This window comes from Somniosus microcephalus, chromosome 21, assembly GCF_052327205.1.
Source record: "Somniosus microcephalus isolate GS21.2 chromosome 21, FLI_Smic_1.0, whole genome shotgun sequence".
NCBI classification, from domain to species: Eukaryota; Metazoa; Chordata; class Chondrichthyes; order Squaliformes; family Somniosidae; genus Somniosus; species Somniosus microcephalus.
The window spans coordinates 29,211,979-29,225,648 of record NC_141007.1 but is presented as its reverse complement, the minus strand read 5'-3'; the positions used below and the strand labels follow the sequence as shown (position 1 = coordinate 29,225,648).

At 42.7% G+C, this 13,670-nt stretch overlaps 1 protein-coding gene across 3 annotated transcripts in view; it reads left to right on the top strand.

Moving 5' to 3' along the window:
* The first annotated feature begins 2,131 nt into the window (after positions 1-2,131).
* Positions 2,132-13,670, top strand: part of gas7b (growth arrest-specific 7b) — a 463,752-nt gene continuing 452,213 nt past the window's right edge. Inside the window, exons 1-2 of one of the 3 annotated variants that reach the window (XM_085963377.1) lie at positions 2,526-2,615; positions 9,412-9,543. Coding sequence is in view for 1 of the 3 variants with exons in the window: in XM_085963375.1 (XP_085819501.1) it covers positions 2,436-2,615 (180 nt within the window). In the remaining 2 variants the exon portion in view is untranslated. Of the gene's footprint in view, positions 2,616-9,411; positions 9,544-13,670 lie in introns of all 3 variants that reach the window. The other 2 variants (XR_015073045.1, XM_085963375.1) reach the window with 2 other exon arrangements.

The following is a 13,670-nucleotide window of genomic DNA, read 5'->3' as shown; positions in this document are numbered from 1 at the left end:
AATGACTACACTTCAAAAGGTAATCCACTGGCCTGAGTGCTCCTAGGCTAAGGAGGGAAAATCAGTCAAGATTCATCCTTCTGATAGCTTATCCAGTGACCCATGCTAAAGCAACAACAACAACAACTTGTTCTGACGCAAGGTCATCGACCTGAAACGTTAACTCTGTTTCTCTCTTCACGGATGCTGCCTGACCTGCTGAATATCTCCAGCATTTTCTGTTTTTATTTAACAACAACAACTTGTTGCACCTTTAATGTAGTAAAACGTCCCAAGGCACTTCGTAGGAGTGTTATAAAACAAAAGTGTTATAAAACAAAAGCCGCATAATAAGAAATTAGAGCAGATGACCAAACGCTTGGTCAAAGAGGTAGGTTTTAAGAAGCGTCTTAAAAGAGGAATGAGAGGTGGAGAGGTGGAGAGGATGAAGGAGGGAATTCCAGAACTTAGGGTCTAGGCAGCTGAAGGCACGGCCACCAATGGTTGAGCAATTAAAATCAGGGATGCTGAAGATTCCAGAATTAGAGGAGTGCAGATATCTCGGGAGGTTGTGGGGCTGGAGGAGATTACAGAGATAGGGAGGGGCGTGGATAGCACAGGTGTGTGGATGTCAGGCGAGAATGGGAAAAAGCTCATTTATGATGATCCTCATGGTAAAATAGTCCACCAAGGTTTACTCCAGGCTCAGACATGAAGAATGGTCACTAATGCCTATGGAACTATACATCAAAATAAATCCATACTTTAAGGGCAAGAGGCATAGGAGGAGAGAATATGAATTAGAGTCTGCAAAAAAGCTTGTCCCTGACACCCCCACCCTGCCCCTTGTAAAAACAAGCCCAGAAGTCACTATGGCCCTGATTTTAACTCCAGGTGGATTCCCCGCTCTGGCCTGAGTTAAAATTACAGATGGGTCTTAATGCTGTCATTGGGCTGCAAACTGCATATGTAAAGAAGGACCCTGTTGCTTTGGGCGTGTGTCCTTGCTGCCTGTTCAGGAGTGCAGGGTTAAAACTGCAGATGTTGCGATCATGGTGGCTTTCAGACAGGTAAGAGCCAGGGCGATTTTAACTGCCCACCAATGTTCCCTTTAAGCTGCGCGGCCTCGCAGCGCTCTGGAGGTCCCGCGTGGAATTTTGAATGGGCCCCGCAGCCTGTTAAAGGGGCTGAGCAGCCCCCCAAAAAAGTCAGAGGGAACATTGCTGCCCACCCGCCAGGTTTCTGCTGAGTAAGTAGGGTTAACATCGTCCCCAATTGTTGCAGGTTAGATTTGTGTCAGTAACTTCGAAAATTGCAGACTTGCTAGACAAAGCAGATAAAAGGGACGAGGAAAGAAAAGCGAGTTTCCTGATTCCCATAACAAAGGTCACTGGAATTCAGAGGAAAAAAACGAAATTTACAAATACCATCCCGAAAACACTAGCAAAAATCTTGAATCCCCACATAATTAAAACAGAAATTGTGCTCATCAGCCACCATACATCAGGGGTGCCGGCCGTGCAGCTAATCATTTGTATATTCTGGGCAAAGACACTTTACGGGAAAACAAGATCACCGAAATGTGATTGGCAGGAGTCTCTTGGAATCCCGGGAATCTGACTGGTTCAGTCAGTGCAAAAACAAAGCTGCTGCACAAAACTTGTTAAAACTGTCCTAGAAGAAAAGTGAGAATAGGGAAAGGGGAAAACATCTACAATCGGACAGCAGGAGCAGTATTGCTACAGTCAGAAACCACGAATTTCAAGCTTTCAAGAAAGAAAGGCAGCGAAGCTGAATAGAACTAGAATTGTTTATGATAGAGGCACCGAAAGGATTTATTTTCCATTGTAAAAAAAAGTCACCATCACTGATAAGGACCGAGAGTGGTCGGGTCTGACTGAGGTTATCGAGGAAGCAAAACAAAATCAGATAACCGTTATCAAATATGAAGATCATTTATCCAATAATACACAGGGATCCCGTGGGTAGTAATCCTTAAGAATCTGTGGATCTTGTTAAACACGAAACCTTATACAGTGCAACTGTTACTCCTGATAAATGTGTTTTTGTCTGTTGTTGCCTTGTTTACTCAAAACAGTAGCAAACCGCGATCCCCATCGCGAAACACATTCAAATTAATTACAATGGGAGAGCTATCAGCGAGCTTCCTGCCCGGCAAAGCGCCACCATCCAGAACTGCAACAGTCTTCATTACAACCCAGGCAGCTCTTGAGCGAGAAAACATCAGAACGGCTGCACTTTCCCCCTCTCTCTCTCTCTCTGTGAATCTTATCCGTCCAGTTTCGTCATGATCTAAGCACTGAGTCACATCGCGAGTTGGAACAATGAGGGAGTCCCGTCTGTAGCATCAGATCCACCACGGGAGCGAAAACGACTCGAGCCTTTCACCAGCCGCTGAAATATATATTTTTTAAACAAGCCGAGGGGGATCTGCTATGGCCGGAGTTCTGTGCAAAACTTTGTACGCCTTTACCGGGGACCAGCATCAGCAAGGGCTGAAGTTCGAGGCTGGGGAGATCATCAAGGTTTTACAGGTGCTAAATGGTGGATGGTGGGAAGGAGAAAAGGATGGGACCAGAGGATGGTTCCCTGCAAGTTACGTGGAGATTTTGGAGGTAAGCCTGGCAAAATAACCGAGATCCTTGTTGAGTCTGCCAGCTGATTACCCCCTCCTCCCTCTGTTCTCTTGCTTTTTTTTGGTCTTTAATCACTCGAAGTTCAATCTTGTTAAACGTTGTAACACGGATGGGAACCGTGCAATTGCTTGCAATTTCAGGCCAGCCAGATGTGACTTAGGCTGGTCACGGGGAAATTTCAGCGCAATTTAATTTAGTTAGGAGAGATGGTTTGCGTTAGTTTGTCTTTCGAGCTGGTTTTATTGTGTCTGTGGAATAAATCAAGATTAGCATCATTCAGGTTCACTTCAACCCCACCCCACACAGAAATCGGTTAAACGGTCCGGAAATTCTGATACAATCGTTGGAAACTGATATTTTGGTGCTATTGGGCAATGAAAGGGGAATCGTTGTTAAAAGTGACGAAAGGAAGCTGTCACCATTTATGAGGGTGGAGATAGGGATTGAGATGTTTTACAACCTTTCACCCTGTTTTTAAATTGTTCTGTGACAGTCGGACTTTAGCGGTTGTTGTGAAATCTGATGATGGATTAGCGTTGGACACCGGATATTAACATTTCACACTCCGCTAGGGGGCACACTTGAAAACAAAAATGTGGAGAAATCGTAAAACGCCAACTTCTCGGGCAAGCTGCTTCGTTTACAGGGCTGGCAGAATTCCAGCCAACGCCAGGATGTGTGTGCCCGGTTTGGTCCTCCTCTCTACACTTGTGGCGTGGTCATCGACTCCAGAGGGGGCGAAAATCTTTCCAGTGTTTTGATTGTTTTCACTGACGAATGTTCAGCGAAGATGCATTTTTCGCGCGTATTTAAGTTCCCATCTCCTCGTAACGTTGAAATTTTTGGGCTAGTTTCCCTTCAGATCTCGTAGAAAGTGTAAGTGGGAAATTGTACGGCTTTAATGTTAGTTTTAAGGTAAAGCCATTTTTATGCTGTTGCCTCTGAGTTGGACTCCTCCACCAGTCACTGACCTCACTCAATCCGCATTCCTTGAATAAACACAGATTAGGTTGAAAACTCAATTACATTTAATATAAGGGGGACTGTCTGTTCCATTCTCTTTATAATTAATCATGATGTTGATCCTTCAAAAATGTGACCATAAAAAAATAACAGTGTGCAACACCCACAAAAATTCTGGCTCTTGAGTCCATTGGAGCTCTGGACGTAAATGGATTTACTCTAGAAAGCGGGGGTTTGATGATGTGAGATACACGTTGCCATTAATTTTCTAAGTGCCTAAAATGTATCCTTTGCCAACTCTGGTTGCATTCCGGGGGTTCATCACATGACCTCTCACCTCCAACCACCCCACCCAGTCACAGAGCCTTCCCCCCCCCCCCCACCCCTATCTGCAATATTTTTTATAACTAGTGAACAAAAGTGTTCAAAGAAAATTTAAAAAACACAATTTTTAAAAATATTCTTGTATGATTTTTTTTTCTCTCCTGGTTGCTCGCAGCATTGTCCAGGTGTTTAATCTTTAATTCCTGGAGAGTCCAGGACAATCTTGGAGAGTTGGCAATGCTAACCTGTACTGTCAGGCAGATTAATACCTAGTCCCAGCACAATAATAACATTGGCAGTTATGCATCACATGTTATCCATCTAAAGCCATTTTGGACCCAGTTTTCGCTAAATCTATCCAGCTGATACCAACATGCTGATAGCCAGGAGGCTGTGTTACAATCAGTTTGAACAATCTCCACGGTAGTTTAACTCAATTTCCTATTGGCCGTGATAATATCTCTCATCTATTTTGTGCATAATTTCACACATAGTGCAACAGTTTGCATGTCTCCCTTCTGGGGACATGTGCTAATATCTATGCTGACCTGTCTTTGAAGTAATGTCATGGTTTACAATGGCATGGCATAGCGAGCAGGACACATCAATGCATATACATCAAATCAGCAACTGTATCTCTGCTTTTTATGAAACGCAGTCCTCATTTAAATGTATTATGAATACTAGCAGATCTGTTATCATTTTGCTGATGGTACGACTACTTGCATTTATATAGCACCTTTAAACATAAAGAAAATATCCCAAGGCACTTCACAGGAGTGTAATCAGACAAAGTCCATACTGAGCCAGAGAAGGAGATATTAGTAGGGTCGACTAAAAGCTTGGTCAAAGAGGTGGGTTTAAAGAACGGTGCTATCGGAGGTGGAGAATTTTAGGGAGGGAATTCCAGAGCTTAGGGGCAAGTTGGCTGAAGGCACGGCTGCCAATGATGGGGTGAAGGGATTTAGGGATCCACAAGATGCCAGAGTTGGAGGAACATAGGGGTTCTCAGAGGGTTGTAGGCCTGGACAGGAAATAGGAAGGGGTGAGGCCCAGATGTGATTGGAGCACAGGGGCGATGGGTGAGTGGGACTTGTTGCGGGATAGGATACGGGCAGCAGAGTTTTGGATGAGCTGAAGTTTATGGAGGGTGGAGGATGGGAGGCCAGTCAGAAAAGCGTTGGAATAATCCAATCTGGAGGTGACAAAGGCATGGATGGGGGAGGGGGAAATAATTGGAGGCAAGCATACGGAGTTTGTGGTTAGTCAGATATACCATTTTATAACAGCAGCAGTAGTGCTATACATTGCACAATGTATTATTCTGCTGTTAAAGTCATTGTGTTCAAGTGACCTGTTCCTTTAAGGCCACAAAGTCTAATTGTTGTGGATCCTGAGGTCAGTTAGAGATTAATTACTGTTAACAAGGACATTTTCAGATTAATAGGTACCTGTAGAATGATGGCACATGATCATAAGAAAGAAAGACTTGCATTTATATAGCGCCTTTCACGACCACCGGACGTCTCAAAGCGCTTTACAGCCAATGAAGTACTTTTGGAGTGTAGTCACTGTTGTAATGTGGGAAACGCGGCAGCCAATTTGCGCAAAGCAAACTCCCACAAACAGCAATGTGGTAATGACCAGATAATATGTTCCTTTTTGTTATGTTGATTGAGGGATAAGTATTGGCCAGGACACCGGGGAGAACTCCTCTGGTCTTCTTCAAAAAATAGTGCCATGGGATCTTTTACGTCCACCTGAGAGAGCAGACGGGGCCTCAGTTTAACATGGCATCCGAAAGATGGCACCTCCGACAGTGCAGCACTCCCTCAGCGCTGCACTGTTAGCCTAGATTTATGTGCTCAGGTCCCTCGAGTGGGATTTGAACCCACAACCTTCTGACTCAGAGGCGAGTGTGCTACACACTTTTTTATATATATTATATATTAAACATTAAAAACATTTACAACATTGAGATCATTCCATTGTATCATACAAGTTCATTCAGCCATTCCTCCACCACATATTAACATCAAAACCTAAAGTTTAATTTGTCTCCCGTAACCATATACTAATCTATTGTACTTTAAAAATTGATCAGTAATCATGAATCTGAATAAGGGAAGTGTGCCTGATAATCCCGCCATCATTTAATCTCCTTCCCAACTTTTCAAGCAGCTGTTGCTTTCTCCTGCAGCCTCCACCTCTTATTCACCTCCTGTTTGAACCTTCCCTGCAGTTTCAGCCACTTCCTTACATTAGGTTCGGGCCGAGAAGCTGTCCCTTCTCTCTCCTTCTGCCCCTCACTAACCTTTCCTTTTCCACACAATGCCACCTCACCACCCACTTCCATGTCTCTGTCCCCCTCTGACTCCTCACTCTCGAGCTCTTCTGTAACCTCCCGTCCCTGCTCCCCATCAGATACATAATCTCCCTTAGAGAGTCTTCCTGCTATCACGGTTTCTCCAATAGTGCCACTCCCTTTGGCCTCATCTCCACCACTGACCCTTGCCCCCTGTTTCTTCTCTCTCTGGGACAATGGCGCATCTGCACCAATCTTGCTCCCTTCTGGCGTCTTTGTCTCCCCGCTCTCATCCTGCTGCCCCTTTAAGGCTGCTGCCTCTTGCCCCCTCCTGCTCCCCGAGATGTCCAACTCGCCGTCTTTCTTTGGAGTACTTACACTTACCCCGTACCCAGCTCCTGCCTCCTCTCCCTCCCGCGGACACCAGATTCTTTAGGGAGAGCCAAGCCGTATTATGGTTCGACCCTGCCCTCAACCCGTGCTGCCCGCTGCTGTCTTTGTCCTTTTCCACTGCACTTGGTGTGTTTTCCACCATCTCCATCCTGTTCTCTGCTCCGCAATTTTCTGCCTCTTCCTATGTTCTTTTCTCCTTCCATTCACCAGCTGTGTCCTCCGCCTGCTCCGCTCCTCCAGCCGCTCCACTCGCACCTCCTGCTCTTTCTCCCATCTCCTCATCACTCAAGGGGCTTCCTTCTGCCTCACACTCAGTGGGTGTGGCCTTTGTGAAACACCCCAAAGCTCCAAGTGATGTGTCCAGACTCACCATAGTTATAACAGTACAAGTCTGGATAGCTTCTTACAAGATGATCGTGTCCAAGACAATAATAACAAACCTCCACCTGGTTATCATGCAGTACCTGGAAGTACTGCACTCCTTCCATTGTCTTGAATTTCATGCTATACGGCAATGACTTCACCCCCTCTGGGAACCGCACCTTTACATAACGGGTTCCATCTGCTACCTGCGTTCCTGGATAGTATCTCCTCTTTATTGCCGAGCAAATTTTAATGTCCCACGACTCCAACTTTTTTATTAGCACATCGTCCTCAATATAAACTGGCAGGTTTAAGAATAAGACCAGCACCTCTTCAGAATATAGCAGAGATACCTCCAAGAACTTATCTCCAACCTTCAAACTAACTAAAAATCTTTCCACCTCCTCTCAGCCACTGACCATCAACTCGAACCCAACATTCGGCTTTGGTTGGCAGGCAAAGCAGCTTCCCTCACTGCAGTCCTCATGTACCACCTGGATAAAATCCCAAGCTCGTATCTCCTTATTCTCGCATTGAACCACCACCATGTTTTCTTTTCCAAACCTCCTGGGCTCCCAGCCCAAATCTTTGGGCCTTTTATTCTCCTTTTCCCCAACATTTTCTCCCCTGATTAAATTTATCCTGGGAACATTGTCCTCTGAGGGGCCCGGTATTCCAGACTGCTGTTTAAGGACTAAAAAGGCCCTAAAATCCGGGGAAAAAAACCCACCACCAACTTTTTACAAACTCATTCTAACTCCCTGCAGCAGTCAAGCACCCAGCAGCACCTGCTCACTCCTGGCCCCTCCCACCTAGAGAGTGCTGCCCACTGAGCCACAGCTGACGCTTGCAAAGCAGCAGGAAATAACTACTGTTCCTTCTCTTTTATATTTGACACTTTGACGTGTGACAAATGCACACTAGATGCACAACTTGTAAGTCGAAAATAAATCTGGATGTATATGTTATGTAAACAAAATATTATTCTTATTTTGTGAGTACATACAAGAACAGTCAAGACAAGAAAAGGCCATTTAGCCCAACAACAATTATCCCTTCAGTGCTCTAACTTTCCCAGTCTAGCATTCAGCTGCACGTTGAATGCTCCAAATGTATTTACCCTTTCTGTTACCCTATCTTGGAGATTATTCACTTCTCAGACATTTGAGTTCATGCCATCTGATCCCACTGGCCTGGTTTATCTTGAAGTAAAATTTTGGGTCCTATACCATTTATGACCTCTCAAGATGAAAGCTCTTTCTTTTTACCCCCTCTGGACTGTGAAGCTTAAGTATATCTAATTTTTCCTCATAGTTTATATCTTTATATTTGGGATCATTTTTGTTGTTCTTCACTGCACCTTCTCCAATTTGACACAATAATTCAAGAGTTGACTTACGAGTTCATTATAAAGCATAATTGCTGTAGGCTTGTTGTCTATTGTAATGGCAATTTTACCAACTTTCTGTTTAAATGTTTAATTGCTTTGCCACATTGTCTTAACATTGAAAGAGCTGGGTCAAGTATTACTTCTACGCCAGTTGTGTCCTGCTCATATACTCTTGTTGCACACTTTTGCCCAATATACAAGGATTTTCATTTGGTAGTATGCCAATTTTGTCTACCCAATTATAACACTAATGTAAATGCTTCAGTGAATTGTTAATTGCATCCTCTGCCTTTGATGCTCTGCCTATTTTATGCAAATTTAATAAACATACAATCGGTTTCTGCAGCCTGGCCATTTATGTAGATTAGAAACAACGGGGTTGAAATAGATGGTAGAGCAAATTGGCTGATAGTGATTCAGCAGCCCATATTGCACCCTGACCAATGTTCTTTTCCATCGCAGTCAAAAATTAAGTGTAAAACAAGCTGGCCATTCACTATTGCTCATTTTGCACTGCCACAGAAGACCAATTTCACCCCTTACAAAACTTTAAGTACGGAATGCTATGTTGTTCCACTCAACGTTTACCCCAGTTTGACATTATACCTCTCATCAGTACTCTCTGTTTCCTCATTTTGAACTAACTTACTATCCTGTCCTGTGTTCTATCCTGGAATCTAATGGCTTTTAGTTGATATAGAAGTCTCTCATGTGCAACTTTATCAAAAGCTTTCTAAAAGTTCAAATAAAGTATATAATTGTTAATCTGTAAAGAAGTTAATGTGGTTTGCCAGGTTGGAATGCTTTTTCCTCAATTAATACTAGCTGTTTCTTGTTAAATTATTGCTATATAGGTACTCCTCCAGCCTACTCTTTAGAATGGTTTTCATTATTTTAGCTAGTATTGATATAATCGGCTGATACACTTACAGCTGGCTGAGTCATATTTGTCTACAATTTCAAATATGGGTACTTGCTTCCAATTCTGCAGAAAATTTCCAGTATCCAATAATTATTTTCTCCCGTCTCTCCTTCAGAACATTAGAATATATGCTGTCTGGCCAAAAGGAATGATTGGTCTCCAGTCCATTTAATCTATTGCATTCGTCTGCAACATTCATTCCAAAATCCTCTTGGACATTCACTGTCTTTCAATAACTGGATACAAGGTTAATATTTTGCTCTATAATAAATGGTTGAAGGAAGCAATCCTTAAGTCTTTTACTTCTATTTTTCTCTTCATCTTCAATTTCACCATCACTTTAACATTTTGAATTGTAGCTTCCTCGCTAACTGCTCTTTTACTGTTACAATATACTGGGAAAATGCTTTTTGTATTGTACTTAGCATCCTTCGACATACTCATCTCTAGGGCCTATTTTGCACCCTGTTATACCACCTTTAACCTGTTTTTGCATTTTCTTACACTCCTAAAGTTCTTCACTCTTCCTTTTCCCTGTAAATTTTGCATAGATTTTTTTTTCTTATTTCAATTTAATAGTTTATTCATCCATTCTGAAGAATGCTTCTTTAGCGCAAGCTCATTTTTTGTGTATATACCTATCCTGTATAATTAATAAAGTTTGAAAGTTTTACATTTTTCCTTAACCGAGATATATATTTCGGCTATATCTCCCATTTAATACGATTTCAGTTTGCCCAATTAAAGTTGACCTTGTTAAGATCGTATTTTTGTACTGGTCCTCATGGTGCTAAATGAATGATGATCTCAACTAGAATCATATCGTGGTCACTATGTCACAGAGGTTCCATTGCTTCCATATTATTGATGTGCTCCAGATAATTTGTAGCTGGTCCAGGTACAAGTTACCCGAGTGGGGTCCACAACATAGTGTGTCAACTAGTTACTTTGAACCACATTTGCTGGTATGATTCTCTTACCACACTTCTATTAAGACATTTCTGGTTGATATTGGGTTAATTGAAGCCATTTATTATTACAATGTTATTGTCTTTATTTACTCTTCATAACTCATCACTTAAAATAGTACTATTTTTCTTTGCTTGCCCTGGAGGTATTTAGCAAACTCTTATTGTTATCCCTTTGAGAAAGATTTTGCCTTTGACTGAGAATTCATGCAATAATGTACCTGGACTGTTACTTACCCGTGAGTATCTACCATACAAATATAGGCATGATAACGTTAAGCATGGAATAAAGAAACAGCAATTTGGCCATTAGAGTCATAGAGTTATACAGCACAGAAAGAGGCCCTTCGGCCCATCGCGTCCGCGCCGGCCATCAAGCCCTGTCTAATCTAATCCCATTTTCCAGCATTTGGTCCGTAGCCTTGTATACTATGGCATTTCAAGTGCTACGTATGACGGCTTTTTCCACAGTCCACATACAATGCACCCAATCATGGACTTTGCCTCAGACATTTACTCTCCTGAGGAGAAATTCTGTATAAATACCCTCTAAACCCAAAAGTAATTAAGTTAAACCCCAGATTATTCATACATTTTTACATCTCCACTATTCAACTCTGGCCTGGTGTCGTCCAGCCAACATTTCTCTGATGTGCCAGCAACACAGAATTTGCTGCTACTGATATTAGTTGGCAAACACTTGACGTGTTACGTGATATTCCTCTGTGGCATTACTTGTTTAATTGTTACTTTATTGAATCGTATGACATGTTGAATTATCTGATACCACATTTATTACATAACTGCTTTAAAGCAACTGGATTAATCTCATGTAATAATAGAAATATAGAAACAGAAAAATAGGAGCAGGAATAGGCCATTCGGCCCTTCGAGCCTGTTCCACCATTCAATATGATCATGGCTGATCCTCTATCCTCTCTTTTAACCAGAGATCTCTCTTAACCGGCAAAATTCAGGAGTAGGTTCAGGTAAGTTTTACTATATATTAGTGGCCGTGTAACCAGGGTTCCTGGATCTGTGGCTGTGTAACTGGGGTACCTGCACCTGTGGCCTTGCAAAAGGGACTCCTGGATCTGTGGCCGTGTAACCGGGACTCCTGCACAAGTGCCGTGTAACCGGGGCTCCTGCACCTGTGGCCGTGTACGGGGTTCTCGTACCTTGGTAAGTATACCTCTCTGTAATCCGGACTTTTTTATCAACCGGCACCACACCGGCCCCGTCGGTGCCGGATAAAAAAGAGTTTCCTGTATCTATCTCCTTCTTAAATATATTCAGTGACTTGGCCTCCACAACCTTCTGTGGTAGAGAATTCCACAGGTTCACCACTCTCTGAGTGAAGAAATTTCTCATCTCAGTCCTAAATGTCCTACCCCGTATCCTTAGATTGTGACCCCTTGTTCTAAACCCCCCAGCCAGGGGAAACATCCTCCCTGCATCCAGTCTGTCTAGCCCTGTCAGAATTTTATACATTTCAATTAGATCCCCTCTCATTACTCTATACTCTAGTGAATACAGGCTTAGACAACCCAATCTCTCCTCATACGACAGTCCTGCCATCCCAGGAATCAGGCTGGTGAACCTTTGCTGCACTCCCTCTATGGCAAGTACATCCTTTCTTAGGTAAGAAGACCAAAACTGCACACAATACTCCAGGTGTGGTCTCACCAAAGCCCTGTATAACTGTAGTAAGACATCCTTGCTCCTGTACTCAAATCCTCTTGCAATGAAGGCCAACATACCATTTGCCTTCCTAACTGCTTGCTGCACCTGCATGTTTGCTTTCAGTGACTGGTGTACAAGGACACCCAGGTCCCTTTGTACATCAACATTTCCCAATCTATCACCATTTAAATAATACTCTACCTTTCTGTTTTTCCTACCGAAGTGGAAAATTTCACATTTATCCACATTACACTGCATCTGCCATGTATTTGTCTAAACCACCTTGAAGCCTCTTTGCATCCTCCTCACCACTCACAATCCCTCCTAGTTTCGTGTTGTCAGCAAACTTGGAAATATTACATTTGGTTCCCTCATCCAAATCATTGATATATATTGTGAATAGCTGGGGCCCAAGCACTGATCCCTGCGGTACCCCACTAGTCACCGCCTGCCACCCCAAAAAAGACCCATTTATTCCTACTCTCTGTTTCCTGTCTGTTAACCAATTTTCAATCCATGCCAGTATATTACCCCCAATCCCATGTGCTTTAATTTTGCACACTAACCTCTTATGTGGGACTTTATCAAAGGCCTTCTGAAAATCCAAATACACCACATCCACTGGTTCTCCCTTATCTATTCTACCAGTTACATCCTTAAAAAACTCCAGTAGGTTTGTCAAACACGATTTCCCTTTCATAAATCCATGTTGACTTTGTCTAATCCCATTGATATTTTCTAAGTGTCCTGTTATCACATCCTTTATAATAGACTCTAGCATTTTCCCCACTACTGATGTTAGGCTAACCAGTCTGTCGTTCCCTGTTTTCTCTCTCCCTCCTTTTTTAAATAGTGGGGTTATATTTGCCACCCTCCAATCTGCAGGAACTGTTCCATAATCTATAGAATTTTGGAAGATGACAACCAATGCATCCACTATTTCCATGGCTACCTCATTTAGTACGCTGGAATGCAGATTATCAGGCCCTGGGGATTTATCAGCTTTTGGTCCCATTAATTTCTCCAGCACTATTTTTTTTCACTAATACTAATTTCCTCTAATTCCTCCTTCTCACTAGACCCTTGGTTCCTTAGCATTTCTGGGAAGTTATTTGTGTCCTCCACCGTGAAGACAGAACAAAGTATTTGTTTAATTGTTCTGCCATTTCCTTGTTCCCCATTATAAATTCTCCCATTTCTGACTGTAAGGGACCTACATTTGTCTTCACTAATCTTTTTCTTTTTACATACTTGTAGAAGCTTTTACAGTCCACTTTTATGTTCCTTGCAAGTTTACTCTCATACTCTATTTTTCCCCTCTTAATCAATCTCTTGGTCCTTTTTTGCTGAATTCTAAACTGCTCCCAATCCTCAGGCTTGCTACTTTTTCTGGCAACTTTATATGACTCCTCTTTGGATCTAATACTATCCTTAATTTGTTTTGTTAGCCATGGTTGGGCCGCTTTTGCTTTTGTGTTTTTGCGCCAGAAAGGAATGTTTGCACAAGCAGTGCAAAGTTGAATGCACAACTTTTGACAGTCTAGCCAGGACCTTCCATATGTCTGCAGAAAGGTTGTGCAGGCCAGCCTCTATGTGCGTGGCCTGAGAATTCTGAAAACCCATGCCAAAACCCTAGATGGCTGACCCAACCTAAATACCACCAAATGAATCCACCAGTTGAAGCCAACCCACATCCCTTTCCTTCCCCTAATTGTTCCTTCTT